Raw genomic sequence first — 21,534 nt, forward strand, 5'->3', positions numbered from 1 at the left:
TGATTTGCGTATTCTTTAACTTAAGATATCAATTTCAGGGAATCTGCGACTTTATTAAAATTCTACAAGAAGTGGCACTTCTGAGGAAAAGGAGCACAGAGCACCGTGTCACTTGCCCCCTGACTACAAGGGGGGAGTCCGGGTGTCATCCTCGGGGTGTCTGGTGCACCCAACAATAGCGTTTGAACATTTAAGCTCGGCGCAAATTGCTCAAATTTGCCTATGGTGCCTATTGCCGGAAACGCGTTGCGTAATAGTGGCGTCATTAGTATGTGTAGTATGTCATTACAATGGTAGCGGACATTAGTATGTCCCTACAATTGTATTTTAGTCTTATATTCTTTGTACGCACATTATTCTGAATAAACATTAATAATAATAATAATAATTATATTATTATTATTATTAATTTATGCACAATAGGCCAACCTTGGTAAGCCTTCACACACACACTGATGTATACTTGACGAATGTTCTTAAATGACTTGGCCACGTCGTTCAGGATTGCCTAGTTACACTATGTTAAGTTAATTCCGACAAGATAATGTGTCTAAGGATGCACAGACAGGTCTCGTTTGATATTAAGGATACGCAAAGCTACACCTGATTATCCACGCGAAAAATTATTGTCATGTTAAACGGAGTTGACACTTTAAAGAGACACCGCTATCATTTGGGTCCCTTGCGGGCTATTCATGCCCGTGTCACCTCTTGGGTGGCTTAATCTTCATCAATTAATCTTTGGACACGGGAGACATCTCCCGTCACGCAGGGTGTAGTCGCACCGCCATAGATCTCCAGTATCATCTCTTGATACTGGTAATGGCTCAAAAAAGGCCACCACTTACGGGCTATTCATGCCCGTGCCACCTCTTGGGTGGCTTAATCTTCATCGATCAATCAATCTTGTGGTCCGTCACTACCAGCGCTCCGCTAATCTGACCAAGATTACTGGTCGCTACTACAACTTGAGCGACCGAATGAAAAACGTGAACACCTCTCACCACTTCTTCGCAGCCTGCACCACCCTTAGTCAACTCGCCCCACCTCCAGCTACGTGCATCTGACTGATGCCCTCTGCACGTGGTCTGTAATGTTTTCGTACATCTCGTGTGAGAATAAACGTCCTCGGGTCGTAGGCCGTCGCTTGGTCTGCACGTAGTCACGGTCTAGGGATCAGAATCATGAAGCAGTTACGAAAGTACTTACGAACGCGTACATATTTCCTCAATCTTTGACGGCTTTGGTTACATTTATTAAACAGTTTACAAGCATGAAAATGTCCCAATCAACTGTTGTTATTGTTATAAACAGCCTCCTGGTGCTTCGGAGCTCATTAACTGTTTAATAATTATAAACGAAGCCGCCGAAGATTGAGAAAAAAATGTACAGGTTCGTAAGTGCTTGCGTAACTGCTTCGTGAATCTGGTCCTAGGTTCAGAGTATGTGGGTTGAAAGGTACTTGTACCCTGCCACCCAGGTGACGCACTCACCCTCAATATCACTAGGGAAGGTGAAACGAAAATTGCTCGTGTTATTGTTCAGAGTACATGCATTTATTCTGAGACGCAGAGCTACTAAACGCGTCATAAAATGTGCATGATGGACTAGTTATTGATTCCAGACTTTAGTGTGATCCCATTATGGCTGTTCTAATGAACAAGTGAAATAATTTAATGCGCCAATTAATGCATTATTATTAGTCCCGTTGTGAGCCAATCTTATCAAATCATTTAAAGAAAAATAAGTATAACATTCAGGGGTTTAAAGTTCAAGCTCTGTGATAATATGAAACACTTCTTTACTGAGAATTATACTATTGTATATGTAATGTAGTGGTGCCTTGTAAATTTAAGTATCTATGATTTATATTGCATTTTATTAAATAAAGATAACAAAAAATCTTATCCATAAGCATAATCCGTTGCAGTCTAGCTGTCTTGACACTTACTTAAAGTAGCAACAATGCACTTTTGTTTTAATATAGAGCAAATAAATATTTTTGCAGACATGATCTTTCTCTGAAACCTGAAAAAAATCTTTGAGGTCGATAGAAATAGATCACTGTGTAGCATCGTAAACTAACCCTTCACAAAGTTGAGTTAACTGAGGATCGCAATAGTTTCCGACACGTGCAGTCGAGGTTTGCACCTTTTTTATTTACAAATATTATTGCATTCATCCTAAGAAAGATCCACAAGACGGTTAGCCACCCTGGGATTACCTCAAAAAAACAGTGCAGATTAGTGGTAGACACGAAATCTACTATAACGAACAATAAACTGATACAAACACTCCGTAAGGACTAAGATAACTGTGGGATCATTAGAAGCTCACCCTGGAGCAGGTGAGGCAGGTGAGGCATGCCTCACCCCCTGGCAGGACATAATGATAGGTGACGTGTCCAGGACGAGGGGGTGAGATAACGCTGGCAGCGAGGGGGGGGGGAGGGAGGGGACAAGAGAGGACACACGTGATAACCAGATAAGTTATCCAAGATATCCATCAGGTGTTAGGCATTGACTCCCATCTACCTGTAAAACTTATGCTTCTGCTTTCAGTAAAAACTGAGGCTCTTGGTGGTGGTGGTGCTTCTGATGTTGGTGGTGGTGGTGCTTCTGATGTTGGTGGTGGTGGTGCTTCTGATGTTGGTGGTGGTGGTGCTTCTGATGTTGGTGCTGGTGGTGCTTCTGATGTTGGTGCTGGTGGTGCTTCTGATGTTAGTGGTGGTGGTGCTTCTGATGTTGGTGGTGGTGGTGCTTCTGATGCTGGTGGTGGTGGTGCTTCTGATGTTGGTGCTGGTGGTGCTTCTGATGTTGGTAATGGTGGTGCTTCTAATGGTGGTGGTGGTGCTTCTGATGTTGGTGCTGGTGGTGCTTCTAATGTTGGTAATGGTGGTGCTTCTAGTGGTGGTGGTGGTGGTGTTTTTGATGATGTTGATGGTGGTGCTTCTGATGCTGGTGGTACCTCCGATGTTGGATATGGTGGCGGTGTTGATATATTTTGGGGGTAGGACTACTGTTAGTGGTGGTAATGATGTTGTTAGTGCTGCTCATGCGTCATCTCCCCGACCCAGACCAGCCCCCATGAAGGCATGTGAGCGACGGCTTGACTGTGCTGCCACCTGGCGGGTCCTTCATAACGGGTGCCATCGTAATACCCTCAGAGTAGAACCCTACCCCCGGCCGGATTGTAGCACTGTCCTCACATGGCAACATCTCACTTTGATAACAGCTTCAAAGCCTTAACTAATACAATCTTGACAGTGCCATTGGTTCCCTTAACTAATACAATCTTGACAGTGCCATTGGTTCAAAAAAATACTTGACAGCCTGCGATATCTGATATCTTTATCACTTATCACTGCTTGCATCCCCAGCAACTGTCATCACTTCCTGTTTCTGAACACAGTTGCAGAAGGAAATAACAGTCACATATAAACATACTGCCAGTGTTCTGTTCTGGGTTTAACGTTAAAAAAAAGCCTCGTGATATACCTGACTTTCGAACACCACTTGTAGGTAACGTCATTTGTAAACACTATCAGCTGTCAACGATGAGGCTAGCGGAGGTGCTAATGTCAATAACGACAAGTGAGCCAGATTAAACGAATATTTGGGTTTGGTGACAAGAGCCATGCCCATTATGAGATTAAAACTCTTCCTCTAACGCCAGCAAGATGGGTATTGGGTGCAAAATAAATGAATTAAACTAAACTAGCAAACTAAATACTACATTGTCATGAGAATCAAACCATGGTAGAAATACTGAAAGGTAATTTCAGTTTTAGTAAACATTAAAAAGACTCCAAAGATATAGTTATCTTTACATATTTTATGATATATTTTCATGTTCAAACTAGTTCATTAAAATTATCAAGGCACATTTTTCTTATGACCTTTTCAAAACAAATATTGGAATATATTACTTAAACTTGACAATACAAGTCCAAATTACAGCATGTTCAGAGTTCCACGATCAATTAATCTGATACAACTTGAACCTCTCGCAAAAAAAGGTTTCCAGCTCAGAGATTCTATGTCTTGTTATATTTCGTTGAAAAAAAAGAAATCGGCTGATAAAATATATGAGAAAAAATTCGAGAAAAAAAATCTATATAAATTTATATAATTTTTTTTTCTTGAAATTTTTTGGGGGGGCATAAAACTAAATATTAAAATACTTTATTATATGCTATTGTGATAGCTTAGAGTCATAGTCATGATTTCAGTTGACACTTGTGTTCGATGTTAAATTTTTGACCATTTTGGAAAATTTTTGACACATAATTCAATTTTTTTTCTCCCCTCCTATTTATGCTACGATGCTGAGACTTGGACCAGTTGAGCCCAATTTTATATATAACTAGTCAAAAAAGTTAGATTGAAATCGAACCAGTTTTCATTTTGTGCATATTTTCGTAATCCGCCCCCTTAACGTTGACCCAACGTTACCCCAGCACTGTGTCCCTGCTGGCAAAGTCTTGTAGCCTACGCTACTGCTACAAGGGCTCCCAAACCCTACTAACAGAAGCTGTCTTGCTACCTATCGCTGCTAGAGGATGATCTCATGCGAGTGAGCCGTGATGCTGTCGTGTCGAGGATGTGTGGCAAAGTATCGTTGAATCAACTCCTTAAAGGCCTCTATCTCCTGTATTGCCTCTTTGCTGATCTCCGTCTTGACCGATGTTGCCCCGAGCTGGTGGTGGCTCTGTTGTTGGTGCCGTTGATGCTGGTGGTCAAGCTCATCGTCACTACTGTTGTCGCTGCAAGACCCGTTGGCTGGAGTGCTGCTGTGCCTGTTGCCGGAGGAAAACAATATGCATAGAAACAGGGGAAAAATTAAGACACAAAAATCCTATTGTATTATACTAAATGATAACAAGAACTACAGGCCTGAATCTCCCGGCCAAACGGTCTATGCTAAGAATGTCAATGACCCAGATACTGCAGCAGAATCAATGAAATAATAAATTATTAGTCAAGGCTGAAAAGACTAAGCAGGAGAGACAGAGGCAGCAGAGCAGAAATAAAGTGGGATCCACAACAGTGGCATTTTGTGGGCTTATTACTGATAATATTGAATTTATCTCTAAATCTCAGAGGAAACAAAATGGAGATTCATGTTTTATGTAGACCTCTCCCCGTAAGACCAGCTTACATATGAGGCCACCTGTACAAAAGTGCCACAGAAAAAGTATGAAATCCTCACCTCTTAACACAGACAGACACACACACTTATTGTTTGTGTTTGTGTGTGTGTGTGTGTGTGTGTGTGTGTGTGTGTGTGTGTGTGTGTGTGTGTGTGTGTGTGTGTGTGTGTGTGTGTGTGTGTGCTAGAGAAAAGTACAAAGATTTACCACAAGGCTATTTAGTAAGAATTAAGAAGACACGCATATGAGATGTTAATTACAGAAACTGACCGATAGAAAAGATTGATAGAAAAATATAAGAGGACAGTACTCTGGGATACAGAGTAGACAAGGACTGTTCCGTCTAGAAGGGAACGAGGCCACGAGGCCACAGCTGGAAACTGGGAACACAGATGAGTAGGAAGGACAGAGTGAATTACTCCTTCAGTGCGCGAATAGTGAGAGAGAGAGGAGCTGGAGTTGAAAGTAGTAAGGTCATTTTCCTTCACAACTTCAGGAGTAGAAATGAGAAGAAGATATTCGGGAGTCACTACACCTTATGATTGATAGCTGAGAGCAGGAGCTCTTTCCTACACACACAAATAGGTAACTACCAGACAATAACAAACTCTTGATCATTTGTGAAACCTCAGGAAGAAGGGGGAGGATGTCAGGACAAGGTCCAAGAGAGTGGGAGGCATTACTACTACTGTTGAGCTACTTGGTTCCTGGCCCACCGTATTGATTCGCTGAATTTGGGATAACCCGGATTATGTCCAACTGCACAGTGGGCCTGCGGTGGCGTGGGGACTGCACGAGGAGAGTCACTCCCTCAGACCCGGGGTAGGGCAGCACTCTATGTGAAATTTATATGAGTCCAGATTTCATCTTAATTGACATAAATAACATCACTAATGGGTAAAGAGCATAAGAATGTAAGATTTTTATGCTCTTATATAAACAGTAAGATGTTTACTGCAGAAGGAAGACTGGTCCATGTGAGATCGGTCTATTTCACATCCCATTATTTTCCGTTACGTATCTGTCTAAACAACTTCTGTTTTACCAAGTTGTTTGTTCCGACGGTGTTCCTTGTGGTCAAAGCTCACCCAGTCTGGGACACAAGCGGCAAGTGTCGCGCACTCGAGGGACCAGCACAACTTTCACAGATGGGAGCAGGATAGCAGAAACCTATGCATCCCGTGAGCGAGATTTACAAGCAAGCGAGCACAATCTCCCACGAGTATGCCAATTATAACCTTTATACCCCCTTAGCTTCCTGGGCTGAGAGTGGCATCCCAACAGTGCTGCTAAGACACGTGTTCTCTGTTAATCCTCGGATGGATATGATTCGCTGCAAGGGAACGTCTTGGCGGAGCAAGTTGGCCGAGGGATTCTTGGCCACCTCACCAACTCGCACCTCACTATACACATTGACATGTGCTGGATACTTGCAGAAATCTACTTAGCGAACAAACCGTTAAGCTGCACCCAACTGAATTGGGTCAGGTAGTGGAAAGACAGGCGAAAGGGAGTAAAAGATATAAATTGGAGAATAAGCATAAGTCAGAGAGCAAGCCGAAGAGGAAGAGCTATCAGAGAGGGTGTATAAGATGGATGAGAACAAGCAGAAGAGGGAGAATATGTAAAAGAGAAGAACAAACAGAAGAAAGATAAGAGATGAAACTAACAGGCAGATGAACAAGCAAGAGGAGAACAAGTGGAAGACGGAGAAGAAGCAGAGGGAGGAGGACAGGCAGAAGAAGAAACAACAACAACATACAGGAAAAATAGAGCCAGGAGGAATAAGAGAAAGCCCCAACAGACCAATCTGTGTTAGCGAGGGACCAAGACGGCGGCCTTGTCAACTCGTCATCATTACAAGTCTACAACACGCACACCAGCGACCTCTGGTGGATCTACACACCCCCTCACTCATCACCGGGTTGTGTCAACACTCATCAGTCTCTCTCACCAACACTGATCAACCACTCACATGAGCGGAGATTCCGGAGGGAACCAACCAGCAGGATCTCACACTAGGTATGATAACAGTGAGGACACAGTGGTAGGTGTTATTTACAACCCTCCCATTATCTTCAGGAAGGTCAAGGGAGGATTATGATAAAAGCGACGAAAGATATCTGAGAATGATAGAAAATGCGGTCACAGTGGTAAGAAGAGCCAGGGCAAAGATCCTAATACTTAAAGATTTCATCCACATGGAAATGGACTTACACAATACAATACAATACAATTTTATTTAGGTAAGGTACATACATACAATAAATATTTACAAGGATTGTTTGACTTATAGGTAGAGCTAGTACATACAATGCCTAAAGCCACTATTACGCAAAGCGTTTCGGGCATGGACTTGACGGGTCCTCACGGGTCCTCACGGGGGAGGTGAAACATGGAGTAAGATTTGTAGACATTACAGGCAAATATTTCCTGTGCCAGCATATCAAGGAGCCGAGAAGAAAAAGAGGTGATCTACCAGCTACCTTATACAGTAACTGCTATTTGCCCAAAATGAGGATGTAGAGAACTTAAAATTTGAGGTACCACTAGAAGCCAGTGACTACTGCGCTATCGTGTTTAATTACATTGTTGAACTGAACGGGAGTTGGAAACAGGACAAGGCACACTAGAGAATAGAGAGAGAGGACTACAAGAGGGAAAGAGAGGAGGGGGAGAGGGATGTAGGAGTCTGAGAAGGGGGGAGGAAGGGAAGAAGCACCAAGGTCGTAATGATCAATACAGAACAAAAGAAGATTTCACTAGCGGCACCAGCAAGGAAGAAGAGGAAAGACGAGGTAAGATATAGGAAGGAGAAAAGAGGGGAAGGAAAGGGGAAAGTAGAGGGAGAGGAAGGAAAGGGGAATTACATGAAAGGGATAAGAAGTGGAGGGAGGGGAGGGAGGGAAGGCGAGGGGAGAGGACACAAACAACCTTCCGCCTCTGGAGTGTACATAAACGTTCATTAAGACACGAACGGTAATACACACTGAGGTCCTAATTGTTTACCAGGAGCATGGGAGGGAGGCCGGGAGCTGCCACCTTACCCTCCCTCTTCCCTCTCTTCATCTTCTCTCCCTCATTAGTTCCGTTACCACTCCTTCACACCAGGAACTAGGAGTGTGAAGGAAGGTGTATTTTTTCCATCCTGGAAAAAAAGGCCACTGATCACAAGGTGGTGTGACCCCCTGGCTTTTATTTAGTACTCTGCCAGTCAGGGTGTAGCTGGCGATGGCGCCTGGGGTGAGACACTGGAGTGTACTGACTCTCCCGGCCTGTCCGGGGCGTGGCTGGGGTGTTTTTTTGTTATAAGACACACTGTGGTAAGACACTGTGGGGTGTGGTGGGTGTGGCTGGAGTGTGATACTCACGACCTGTCAGGGGTGTGGTGGGTGTGACTGAGGTGTGGTACTCACGACCTGTCAGGGGTGTGGTGGGTGTGACTGAGGTGTGATACTCACGACCTGTCAGGGGTGTGGTGGGTGTGGCTGAGGTGTGATACTCACGACCTGTCAGGGGTGTGGTGGGTGTGATACTCACGACCTGTCAGGGGTGTGGTGGGTGTGGCTGAGGTGTGGTACTCACGACCTGTCAGGGGTGTGGTGGGTGTGATACTCACGACCTGTCAGGGGTGTGGTGGGTGTGGCTGAGGTGTGGTACTCACGACCTGTCAGGGGTGTGGTGGGTGTGATACTCACGACCTGTCAGGTGTGTTGGGTGTGATACTCACGACCTGTCAGGGGTGTGGTGGGTGTGACTGAGGTGTGGTACTCACGACCTGTCAGGGGTGTGGTGGGTGTGACTGAGGTGTGGTACTCACGACCTGTCAGGGGTGTGGCTGAGGTGTGGTACTCACGACCTGTCAGGGGTGTGGTGGGTGTGGCTGAGGTGTGGTACTCACGACCTGTCAGAGGTGTGGTGGGTGTGGCTGGGTGTGGTACTCACGACCTGTCAGGGGTGTGGTGGGTGTGATACTCACGACCTGTCAGGGGTGTGGTGGGTGTGATACTCACGACCTGTCAGGGGTGTGGTGGGTGTGATACTCACGACTTGTCAGGGGTGTGGTGGGTGTGATACTCACGACCTGTCAGGGGTGTGGTGGGTGTGATACTCACGACCTGTCAGGGGTGTGGTGGGTTTGGCTGGGTGTGGTAAGACACTCGGTGCTCTTGTGACGGCGCGACACTCGAAGCTTCAGGTCCAGGAAGTGCAGTGGGTTACGTCCCTTCAGCCGGCCCTCTCGCCCTCCTACCTGCAGGTATTGTCTTTCTTAAGTGGGTGGAGTGAGAGAGGGAAGGGGCGAGGAAGAGGGAGATGGGGGGCAAAGGAGAAGGGGTGAGGGAGAAAGGGTGAAGGGGGGGTGAGAGTGCATGACGTCGTGATTAGTGGTTAGTAGAGTGCATCATTGTTGGTTGGGTGGCGCTGTTGTTGTTTTACATTCAGCTATTCTGAACCAAAAGTTCCAAGTAGCACGGGCTATGGTGAGCCCGTTGTACTCACCTGGCACAGGAGATGTGCGGGTGGAGCTACACGGTATGGTTAATGAAGGAAGGTGTGAACGTATGACTTCGTGTGGGGGGGGGGGTCAAAACATGGGGTCAGTGAATGGGGGGAGGGGGTGCTGGGACTATGCTAGGATTATGAAAAAAAAAGTCGCAGGGTAGCATATATTATTCCATTTCAACCATGTCAACAAGAAACAACACAACTGTATATTTAATTTTACCTTTAAATAAATCAAGTAATAATGTCAAATAAATTTTGTAATGATAAGGTAGGTTAAATAAATTCTGTCAAAATATCCAAGATTAAAATTATTTGAAAAAAACAAAAAACAATAATCAGCCCAGCAACGGAAGTTGTACCTTGATCCCAAAGAATTTTTCAGGAGCTTTTCTCTCACTGGAGGAGACGACGATGGAGGGGATGGAGGAGAGAGAGCCCATGAATGAGCCGCCATGTGAACCCTTCAGCAGGTTGCCTTCGTCGCTCCCAGATCCCTTTGTCACGTCCCCCAGCTCGCCTCCGAGGTCTTCGTCGACGCCGCCTGCAACGGTCAGACACCTCTCAGACCACCATAGAAAACGAATATGAGAAAACGAGCTAACACACAAGAGAAAACGAAAGCCGTATGTATATTTAGGGCTAACTAAGGTAAAGCTAAAGTGTTTGTATTTTACCTACAAATAATACAAATTTTTTAATTATAGCAATTTAATGGTATCAAATGAACTGTTCATTTGATACAACTTTACTGACAACCCAGTGTACCTGTTTGTAAATATTATTAAATAAAATAATAGAGAGTAGGTGTGATAAATGTTTTAATTGTAGTCTTCATTGGCAACAAAAATGACTTTTCAAGTGTCCTAAGTTATAAATTCCTGGGAATGGGCATCAATGAGAATCAAATTCCCTAAAAATCTCTTGAATTAAATAAATAGAATGAATGATCTTTAACAGGCAACGCATTAATGCTTCCAGGATTATTAGAGTCACTAGATTTGTAACATTTAAGGAGACAATTTTGAATAATAATAATGAATTTTATTCACAAAAAGGTACAATGGGTTGGTGAAATTACATAAGATTGGTATTTTTACATTCTTGCAAAGCCACTAACACGCATAGCGTTTCGGGCAGACGTGAAACAATTCTCAGAGCTATGATGTGTGGATCTTGAATCCCCCAAAATAAGATAAATACAGCGTTATAAGACACACAACATTACTCATCACCTTTATCATTATTAGTTATCGCTTATCGGTTTGAGTCACTGGGCGCTGCAGAATGCACGTGTATATAATAGGATGGCAACGTTAATACTTGGAGTTAGAAACCCTCCTTTATGAAGAGATTCTAATTGATTAATTTTCACTCTAGAAAGGCAAATAGTAAAGGATGAGCTGATGAAAGGGTATAATGAAGGGGAAATCAATAATGTGCTAAATATATGAACACAAAATACACTTGAAAACAAATAATATAAATTGGATAAGTTTAGATTCAGAACAGACTTGGGAAGATATTGATTAGGAAATAAGGTTGCTAAGTTATGGAATAAATAACCGGGTACCATGATAGATATAGGATCGCTGCATTGTTTCATGCGTAGATTAGACACATGAATTAATTTGGTTGGCTATAAATATAGGTGCAACGCATGATACACTAAGCCTTCTGATGTTTCCTTTACTCTTTGGGTTTAATATTGTTATACACTGATATAGGAAAGAGTTCAGGCTTGAAGTAAATTCTCATTATATATACATTAAAAATTTATATTATATTATATATACATTACCTTGAACTTCTGTGAGGATATCTCACAGGATATGAGGATACACATGACCAAAGGAAAACTGTCTTAACCAACCCACATACGTTACCTTGGCAATGATTCAATACAATTCATTCAGATTTTTACTACACATGAGCATGCACTTCATGCCACTAAATTCGGTCAAATAGAGAGTATGACGCCATGGCGGCCTTCCCTTAGCCTCATGCACCGTGTTCCAATCCTTGGTGACTATAATTTACGTGACCTCAATACCATGGTACACATGCTGCTCTCCTCATTTTAGAATTTTAAGAGAAACGCTTGAGTAATTCTATTGTAAATAAGGAAGAAGCGTATTATGCGGGTATTTATTCAACTGCCTGTAGGGAACGGGGGGTTGCTCTAATGTCCACGTTATCGTTTATGGGGATGTTTCCCGCCAGAATGAGGATTCCTTTATCTCCAGGGAGACAAAAAGCACTCATGCCGCCATAAATGGACTTTAATTATGTCAAGGGGACCAGTCAGAACCGCGAATACTGTGGCGAGTTTTTTTTTTTAGGGTGTTTTTTTTATTAACCGCAAACCTTGTCATTAATTTACAAAGATAACCAGCAAATATATTTTTCTTCGATTCTCCATGAACAAGTTCAGAGATCTGTTACATTGTGTTACTGTGCTGTGGGGAGATAGGAGCTACCCAGCCTTGATAAGAATAAAGAATAAAGAATAAGAATAGAATAAAGAATAAGAATAGAATAAAGTGGTTCAAGGGTCCCCTAGTGTTGAATGAGAGAGAGAGAGAGAGAGAGAGAGAGAGAGAGAGAGAGAGAGAGAGAGAGAGAGAGAGAGAGAGAGAGAGAGAGAGAGAGAGAGAGAGAGAGAGAGAGAGAGAGAGAGAGAGAGAGAGAGAGAGAGAGAGAGAGAGAGAGAGAGAGAGAGAGAGAGAGAGAGAGAGAGAGAGAGAGAGAGAGAGAGAGAGAGAGAGAGAGAGAGAGAGAGAGAGAGAGAGAGAGAGAGAGAGAGAGAGAGAGAGAGAGAGAGAGAGAGAGAGAGAGAGAGAGAGAGAGAGAGAGAGAGAGAGAGAGAGAGAGAGAGAGAGAGAGAGAGAGAGAGAGAGAGAGAGAGAGAGAGAGAGAGAGAGAGAGAGAGAGAGAGAGAGAGAGAGAGAGAGAGAGAGAGAGAGAGAGAGAGAGAGAGAGAGAGAGAGAGAGAGAGAGAGAGAGAGAGAGAGAGAGAGAGAGAGAGAGAGAGAGAGAGAGAGAGAGAGAGAGAGAGAGAGAGAGAGAGAGAGAGAGAGAGAGAGAGAGAGAGAGAGAGAGAGAGAGAGAGAGAGAGAGAGAGAGAGAGAGAGAGAGAGAGAGAGAGAGAGAGAGAGACTGACCAAGGTCTTTGATGAGGTGTAGCTCCTGGTTGCGCCTGTGCTCCAGGTCCTGAAGCATCCTCTCGGTGTCCTGTTCACTCTCCCTCAGCTGAGTGTCCAAGGAGGAAAGCCTGTTCCTTAAAGCCTCCAGCTGCACTGACACGTCTGCCACCTCACGGGTCTTCTTCGATGACTGCTGCCTCTCCAGCGTCGCCATCTGCAACACAGGAACCATACTCAGAGTTCCTTGCGGCCAGTCATCATACAATCTACAATATAGAAGTCATAACCACAGGGCTCAGGAGCCCCGCCCTGAGCACTCATGAGCTACAACATCAGGGCTTCTCAGGGTAGGCCTGTGCACTCTACAATACAGGAGCATAACTTTAGAGCTTCTGGGCGCAATCATACAATCTGTATGCTAAATCAAGCATTCTACAAGCCAACTCAAGCTTACGATAGATGTTTTGGGCAGGGGGCAACCTATGCTACACTAAGGAAAATAGAACCAGGAGGAGGCAAAGGTGGAAATCTGGAAACAAACTAATTAGGTAAATGTAAAAATAAAGTACTAATATACATTGCCAAGTAAATGGAGTTATCTGTGAACTTAGGTATTGGAACCCACTTCTATCCACAACTTTTAGTGCACTGACACAGCATTACAAAGTAGCAAGGATTGATCGCACAAGGTACCTTATAGCTAAGAGGCAGGATGCAATAAGTAGACCTCTCCCCGGTTGACACAGACATGCATACGCAGTTTTAAGCAAGTACTAACCTTGATGGCCGTGGAGTTCTTGCGCTGGCGGAGGATGACGACCTTCCTGAGGGCTGATTGTTGTGCCTCGTGCTGTGCTCGGTCGTACTCGTTGGCCACCTCCCCCGCCGTCACCAACCACGCCCCCGCCTGCAACACCAGCGGTCTGGTTACAACACCAGTGGTCAGGATACCAACAATAGGGGTCTAACTATAACCTCATTATAGTTAGACCCCCTATAAATTAGTTATAACACCAGAGGTCTAGCTATAACACCAGGGGTCTAGTTATAACACCAGGGGGTACGGATATAACACCTAACCTCTTCCAAGCTGGTATACTAACCTTCCCTGATATCCTAACCTTTATGATTCCATATTTACATTATTGATTAGAGATTTAGATTATGAATATAAAATAACCCAAATAACTTTCAAGCTTATGTTATTACGAAAAATTCCAGATAAAACTGTAAGCGTCGCCAGCGTCTGCGTGTAAGTTGCAGGTCATTGTTCTTAGCGGATTACTCTCCGGGAGGAGGAGTAAGGCACGCTAGGCTGTCGTGTTGTTGCTCTAGTATGTGCAGGCGGAAAATATATGAAAAAAACAAAACAAACAGAAGGGTTATAGGGGACAGCAAGCCTACTTGTTTTATTGAAATTAGCCAAATGACTGATATTCCTTATGATGTGACCTCGCAATAGTCAACAAAGTCAACATCTTGACGTATACCTTACCTATGGCCAAACATTGTCGCGCTAGAAAATGATAGCGGCTCGCGCAATTGACATACTGTCCCGTTTTCTATTTTGGGTTCTCTGGTAGATTTGGAGAGGGCACTTTAATATAGGAGTTTCTTGACGTTGGGAAAACTTAGGAGGACGGGCTGCTCAATATATAAAACTCAAGCTACATGAGAGTTGTTCTCGCTCTTACATCTCTTATTATTTTACTATTCATGCTATCATTATCATTTTAATTAAGAGTGGGATAGTCTTGCGAGAGACTCCTGCTATGTCAAGACATACGGGCCACTCCGTCCATCACTGCAATCCTGAGAGAAAACCGTTCAGCATCCAGCATTCGTTGATCAAGCAAGATTTTGTTATCACCTTTACACAAAAAATAGCTAATCAGCAAATTTATTATATTTGAATTTAGAATGTCAAAATACATGATATACCAGCTCTTTTTATCTCAGAAGCAGACAACTTTTGAGAAACTGCTGACCAGTGTTATATCCATTGTCCGGCGAAAAATGTCGAGTGCGCTACGCGAGATTGGCGCTGTAAAATTGGACACAGGGAGTAATAGTTATGTGGTATGTTGATGGCTTCAGGGTGGTTACTGCAAGATTCAGTGACTCTTAAAGCTCTTCTAAGGTCGTTGATTGCCTCACGTTCTAGGAGACAGTGAAGTAGTGGCTTTTCTGTGATTGTTTGGCAGAAAATGCATTCCCACTCTCTGGGTTCATCAATCTCCTGGTTGCATCTGTAACCTAGACGTAGTCTATATAACATAACTGCTATTTCCCTGTGGATTCCTTTCGTGATATTTAACCCGTCTAACTTGGTGGCCTGAAGATATTATATTGCAGAGGGTGAACCTTCTGCTACACTCTGGTGTAGATGGGCTTTGTTGAGGTGTAAGAGTTTTTTGGTGATGGTGTTTTTTATGTACTCTGGGCTGGGTTGGATTGTTTTGTGGATCACTGGATGACGAGTTGCCAATTTAGAAGTTTCATGGGCTTTTTCATTTAATGGGATTCCAACATGGGATGGGATTCAGTTTAGGGTGATGTTGAGTCCTTTGCCTTTAGCGACTGCTCCTAGATACAAAATTGTGGTAATTATTTTCACGTTATCTTTCCACTGCTTTTTTCCTAATATTTGAAGTGCAGCTTTTGAGTCTGTCTGAATAATTGCATTTTTGAGTGTTTTGTGCAATCACATATGCGAATGCCTGTTGTATGGCAAACAACTCAGTTTGGGTTGATGATACTGGTCCTCCCAGTCTCCAATATGTCTGTTCGCTGTCCGTGCAAAAAGCAGCTCCAGCACTCATATTCTGTGTCCACCGATCCGTATGTGAAGATCTGGGTGGCTCCTGCTACTGTAATGTTGCTCATTTGCTTTTCTATGATGTGCCTTAGATTGTTGGATCATATTCAGACTTTTTCATCGGAAGACCTTCTTTATTATTTTGAAAGTAAATTCTTTTACTTTTACTCTTTTACTTTACTTGGGGAACAAGTGTAGTATGGGTGTGGTCGGTCACCTCTTCTATCCAGAATAATGCTTTTTAACTGTAGTCGGTTTAGGACTTCTCCCGCTCTAGCAGCCCAAGAGTTGCCAGTGAGTGCACTTCGTAGTGCAGTTCAGTTTGGAAGACCAAGCTAGTAGGTTAAGCATTCCCATAACCTCCACCCCCCCCCCTCCCCCACCCGTTTTTCGTGGTGTCAATTTTATCATGTGACCTAAAGGAGAGGAGGGATTTTGTGACACATCACATGCAGTGGTGTAAGGAAGCTTGCACCAAACGTATTACCCTGCCCCGGAATCGAACCGTGAACCAATCAGTTATGAATCGATGGGGCTACCACAACTACTAACATCTACCACAGCAACCAACAATTACCACAGCAACCAACACCTCTACCACAGCAACCATAGGCACACCGTCACCCCAAATTTACCCCAGACCGCCGATTTTTCTGCTTCTTCTCCAGCAGCGACTTTGTGGCCAACATCTGCTGAAGCAGCTCCTTCCTGGTGGCGTCGTCGCGGGCACTGTCATGCGAGAGAAGACGCGGGCGACGGAGGCGGACCTTGCCTTCCCCGCCTTCTGCCGCGGTCTCCAGCAGCGACGCGCCCTGTCCTCCCACGTCCTCCTCCTCCTCTTCCTCCCCTTGGCTCTCGGCTTCACACGAGTCCCCGCTCCCTGGGTCATGTTCACCTGCAGGAGACACTGAAGGTCAACATTCACACAGTAGGCGATAGTCTGACCTTAAGATATTCAACTGTTACAAAAACGGACAAGGATACAGGAAAGTTAAGATTAAGAGGCTTGCTTTTGTCCAAAAGGAATTGTATATGATATTAAAAATATTATTTTGTGCTTTTGATATGGTGAGTTAGGGAAGAGTGGTTTATTTCCACATTCAAAAGTTATGTTATGAGACAAATAACTGCGCCAAGATTACTCCGACAAGGTGACTACAGCAAGGTAACTACAGCAAGGTGACTACAGCAAGGTAACTACAGCAAGGTAACTACAGCAAGGTGACTACAGCAAGGTAACTACAGCAAGGTAACTACAGCAAGGAAACTACAGCAAGGTAACTACAGCAAGGTAACTACAGCAAGGTAACTACAGCAAGGTAACTACAGCAAGGTAACTACAGCAAGGTAACTACAGCAAGGTAACTACAGCAAGGTAACTACAGCAAGGTAACTACAGCAAGGTAACTACAGCAAGGTAACTACAGCAAGGTGACTACAACAAGGTGACTACAGCAAGGTGACTACAGCAAGGTAACTACAGCAAGGTGACTACAGCAAGGTAACTACAGCAAGGTGACTACAGCAAGGTGACTACAGCAAGGTAACTACAGCAAGGTGACTACAGCAAGGTAACTACAGCAAGGTGACTACAGCAAGGTAACTACAGCAAGGTGACTACAACAAGGTGACTACAGCAAGGTGACTACAACAAGGTGACTACAGCAAGGTAACTACAGCAAGGTGACTACAGCAAGGTGACTACAGCAAGGTAACTACAACAAGGTAACTACAGCAAGGTGACTACAGCAAGGTAACTACAACAAGGTAACTACAGCAAGGTGACTACAGCAAGGTAACTACAGCAAGGTAACTACAGCAAGGTAACTACAGCAAGGTAACTACAGCAAGGTAACTACAGCAAGGTGACTACAGCAAGGTAACTACAGCAAGGTGACTACAACAAGGTGACTACAGCAAGGTAACTACAGCAAGGTGACTACAGCAAGGTAACTACAGCAAGGTGACTACAGCAAGGTAACTACAGCAAGGTGACTACAACAAGGTGACTACAGCAAGGTAACTACAGCAAGGTGACTACAACAAGGTGACTACAGCAAGGTAACTACAGCAAGGTGACTACAGCAAGGTGACTACAGCAAGGTAACTACAACAAGGTAACTACAGCAAGGTGACTACAGCAAGGTAACTACAACAGATGAAGATGACAGCAACAAATGAAGGAACATGACAGCAACAGATGAAGGAACATGACAGCAACAGATGAAGGAACATGACAACAAAAGATAAAGGCAGATGTCAATAACAGACGAATGAACATGACAGTAAAAGACACTACAAAACAAAGAACAGCAAAAGAAAAAAGCATTACAATAACACGGGTGAAGGAAGTCGAACAGGGCGTTGAGAGCTTTCTTAGTGAGCTCATCTTCCTCCTCCCCCTCCTCCCCCGGGGTCTCATGCTGGGGGAGGCAGGAGAAGGGGAGAAGAAGTGCCCCCTCGCACATTCCCCTCAGCCCCAGGGAAAAGGGTGATCTGTAGCGAAAACAAATGACGGTCAAATCACTGATCATCAGGACTTTTTGGCTCAAAATGTGGACAAGGAACAAACTGTAAAGTACTAACAGTGAACAGTAGAGTAAGAACACTAAAAAAATGTATTCTACAGTAGAGTTAGAATGATAAAGTACTGATTACCCATTAGATTAGGAACCATTAAAGCAATGTAGTTTCCAGTAAAAATATATAAAGGTAATGTATCTCTTTATTCTTGAGATATAAAAAAGGAGTCTGAACACTGGGAAAACAAAGCACATGACGTGTTCTATAAAATAGTTTGTGTTAAGAAAGCTGAACAATAATGTTGGTCTCGAGAATGACACGGGCAGGAACAAGTGTAAGGAACTATTTTGTTTATACGTAGGTGGGTACAGGAAGAGACGATTTTTGGCTCCTGTTAGCAGGCTGAGAGCTTTCCCTTTCCCTTAACTCACAGTAAGTCTTACCCACTAATTACCCACATGCCCGTGGCACCTCTTGGGGGGCTTAACCTTCATCAATCTTAGGACGCCTGACCAATGTTGTATTTTGTTCGTTGTGGCAAATCAAGAGAACGGGCTGAATATTAAGCCGATGACTGTAAGAACCTTTATAAACGCTATAGTTTATCTAGGAAGATTAAAACTGGAGAAAAGTGCGACAAAAAGTGAAAACTTGAAACAATACAGGAAGTAGACAGGAATTAAGACCGGAAGTAAGACTTAAGTAGACAGGAATTAAGACCGGAAGTAAGACTTAAGTAGACAGGAATTAAGACCGGAAGTAAGACTTAAGTAGACAGGAATTAAGACCGGAAGTAAGACTTAAGTAGACAGGAAGAAGACTGGGGATACAGGGACCATAGCTGGCATACCAACACATCTGGCAAATGTCATATTAGTAGTAATAGAAAATGATAATATTATTATGAAAAAAAAGGTTTCTTTTAATTCGTGATGTTTTTAATTGTTTCAACATTTTTACGGTGGAAGATACGTGAAAAGATCGACTGGAGTCGACCTGAGAGGTGAGACGGGCGGTGACAGGTGTCAAGTGACAGGTGTGTCCACGTGACATGCATGATAAGTGTGAAGTGCATCCACGTGACAAGCGAGACAGATGTAAGTGAAGGTGTGTGTTAAAGGGACAAGTACACCTCCACAGGAAACGCAAAGTGTTTCCTGTGGAAACACAGGAAACACATGCTGTTTCCCGCCAACAACCTCCCCCCCCCCCCCATGTCTACACCTCTTTCCTGATCTCCAACCCTCCGTCCCACCTCCCCCTTGCTCACCCACCTGTCCACACTCTTCCCTTATTCCTCCCTCCCTGCCCACACCCTTCCCTTACTCTAACTCTTTCGTTGCCCACATAGCTTTTCCTTTATTAACAGCCCTCCTGAACACAGAATCAAATCTCATTTGCAGCCACACACACACACCTGCAGCCACACACCCACCTGCAGTCACACACCCACCTGCAGCCACACACACACACCTGCAGCCACACACACACACCTGCAGCCACACACAAGCTGGAAAAAGTCCAAAGGTATGCCACTAGACTAGTCCCAGAACTAAGAGGCATGAGTTACGAGGAAAGGCTGCGGGAAATGCACCTTACGACACTGGAAGACAGAAGAGTAAGGGGAGACATGATCACAACCTACAAAATCCTCAGAGGAATCGACCGGGTAAACAAGGATAAACTATTCAACACTGGTGGGACGCGAACAAGGGGACACAGGTGGAAACTGAGTACTCACATGAGCCACAGAGACGTTAGAAGGAACTTTTTCAGTGTCAGAGTAGTTAACGGATGGAATGCATTAGGCAGTGATGTGGTAGAGGCTGACTCCATACACAGTTTTAAATGTAGATATGATAGAGCCCAGTAGGCTCAGGAATCTGTACACCAGTTGATTGACAGTTGAGAGGCGGGACCAAAGAGCCAAAGCTCAACCCCCGCAAGCACAAATAGGTGAGTACAAATAGGTGAGTACACACACACCTGCAGCCACACACCCACCTGCAGTTCCACACTCCAGGTTGAGTCCCTCGAGCTGTAGAGAGCGCTTGACAGCGGTGACCCTCAACATGGCGGCCCAGACGTTGGCCTCCGACTCAGCTTGAAGAAATAGACTCACCTGCTCCTCACCCTGATGGAACAAACGTTAATTATAACACTATTATTAGTTATGATAATGATTACAACTAGATTTTATCTCTGGTAATTAATATACTAAAATGTATCACCTTCGCTTGACTGGTGAGAGAGATATCTCTTGAACAAAATGTCAGCTGACAAGCACATAGGGCAGTGTGATGTGTGATGTGCACAAGCACATCAATATGGCAGATTGAAGAGATTTGATCCCACTCAAATTAGAAGAACTCTCTCATGGATTACTCTCTGGTGTCTGGCGACTCTCCATTGTTACCCATCTTGCTTATTACGTCTACATTTTCACAAGGTTCATGATTGGTTCTTGGCTGATGTGATTATTTTGTATTTTTACCTATTTCTTGTTTGAGTTTCTGTTTCCTTTGTGTTTCTTCATTCCGTCATAATTGTTTTAGTTTGAGATCATAGCACTTCTTCAGTCTAGGGAGGAATTACACACTTCAAGAGGGGGGGGGGGGAAATTTGAACTTAGTCCAAAGTAGATTATTCGCTTTCTATTCATATTTCTGCATTTCTTAAGATGCAGGCAACTACATACTTTTCCTTTAATAACTCTATCATGACTATGTCTGCATCCTCCACTACCAATTTGCATATATTGGACTTTCTGGCCATAATCCGTGACATTTTACGTTCTATTACTGTCTTGATACATTTTTCTATTCCTGTGTTGCTTCCAAGTTTTTCCTGATTGATTGATTGATAAAGATTAAGCCACCCAAGAGGTGGCACGGGCATGAATAGCCCGTAAGTGGTAAAGGTTTTTCCTGCTCCTCGATTTGTATTTATACCGCTTCACGTGATGCTACTCCTTACCTTTTTATTCTTTGTTTCAATTTATGTTAACCTATTTTCAGCACACTTGTGATTCCGGTTCATCTTGGAGTTGCGGGTGTGACCCCACTGGGAGGAGGAAATCTTTGACAAGCCACCGGTTTCCTGTCCCCGTAGGGTCCGCTGGAGATTGTGACCACGAGGTAAATTCAGATAAATTTTGTACTTTTGTGAATTTGTTGCTTTATTTCCATTCTGCATAATAGTTGGTAAGTTGCCCACCTCTTGAAAACAAATTACATGTGATACGATCTCTTTGTCAAATTTCCCACATCAGTTTGTTGCTCCTACAATTTTAATTAAAATGCCGCAATACCATTTCTTATACTGATTTAATCATATAGGTGAAACCTGTGTCTTTATACATATATATCTTTATACATATCTTTATACTATAT

General features: G+C 43.7%; 1 protein-coding gene across 3 annotated transcripts in view; it reads right to left on the bottom strand.

Annotated features, from left to right (window-relative positions):
• Window positions 1-1,858: 1,858 nt before the first annotated feature.
• The window catches only part of LOC123757899 (uncharacterized), a 45,630-nt gene continuing 25,954 nt past the window's right edge, over window positions 1,859-21,534 (bottom strand). For all 3 annotated transcript variants that reach the window (XM_069338698.1, XM_069338697.1, XM_069338696.1), the window contains exons 4-10: window positions 20,147-20,276; window positions 16,255-16,514; window positions 13,580-13,708; window positions 12,820-13,015; window positions 10,018-10,199; window positions 9,268-9,404; window positions 1,859-4,798 (exon numbers count right to left, since the gene is read on the bottom strand). In XM_069338698.1, the coding sequence (XP_069194799.1) occupies window positions 4,555-4,798; window positions 9,268-9,404; window positions 10,018-10,199; window positions 12,820-13,015; window positions 13,580-13,708; window positions 16,255-16,514; window positions 20,147-20,276 (1,278 nt within the window). In that variant the 3' untranslated portion in view covers window positions 1,859-4,554. The remainder of the gene's footprint in view (window positions 4,799-9,267; window positions 9,405-10,017; window positions 10,200-12,819; window positions 13,016-13,579; window positions 13,709-16,254; window positions 16,515-20,146; window positions 20,277-21,534) is intronic.

This window comes from Procambarus clarkii, chromosome 40, assembly GCF_040958095.1.
Source record: "Procambarus clarkii isolate CNS0578487 chromosome 40, FALCON_Pclarkii_2.0, whole genome shotgun sequence".
Classification (NCBI taxonomy): Eukaryota; Metazoa; Arthropoda; class Malacostraca; order Decapoda; family Cambaridae; genus Procambarus; species Procambarus clarkii.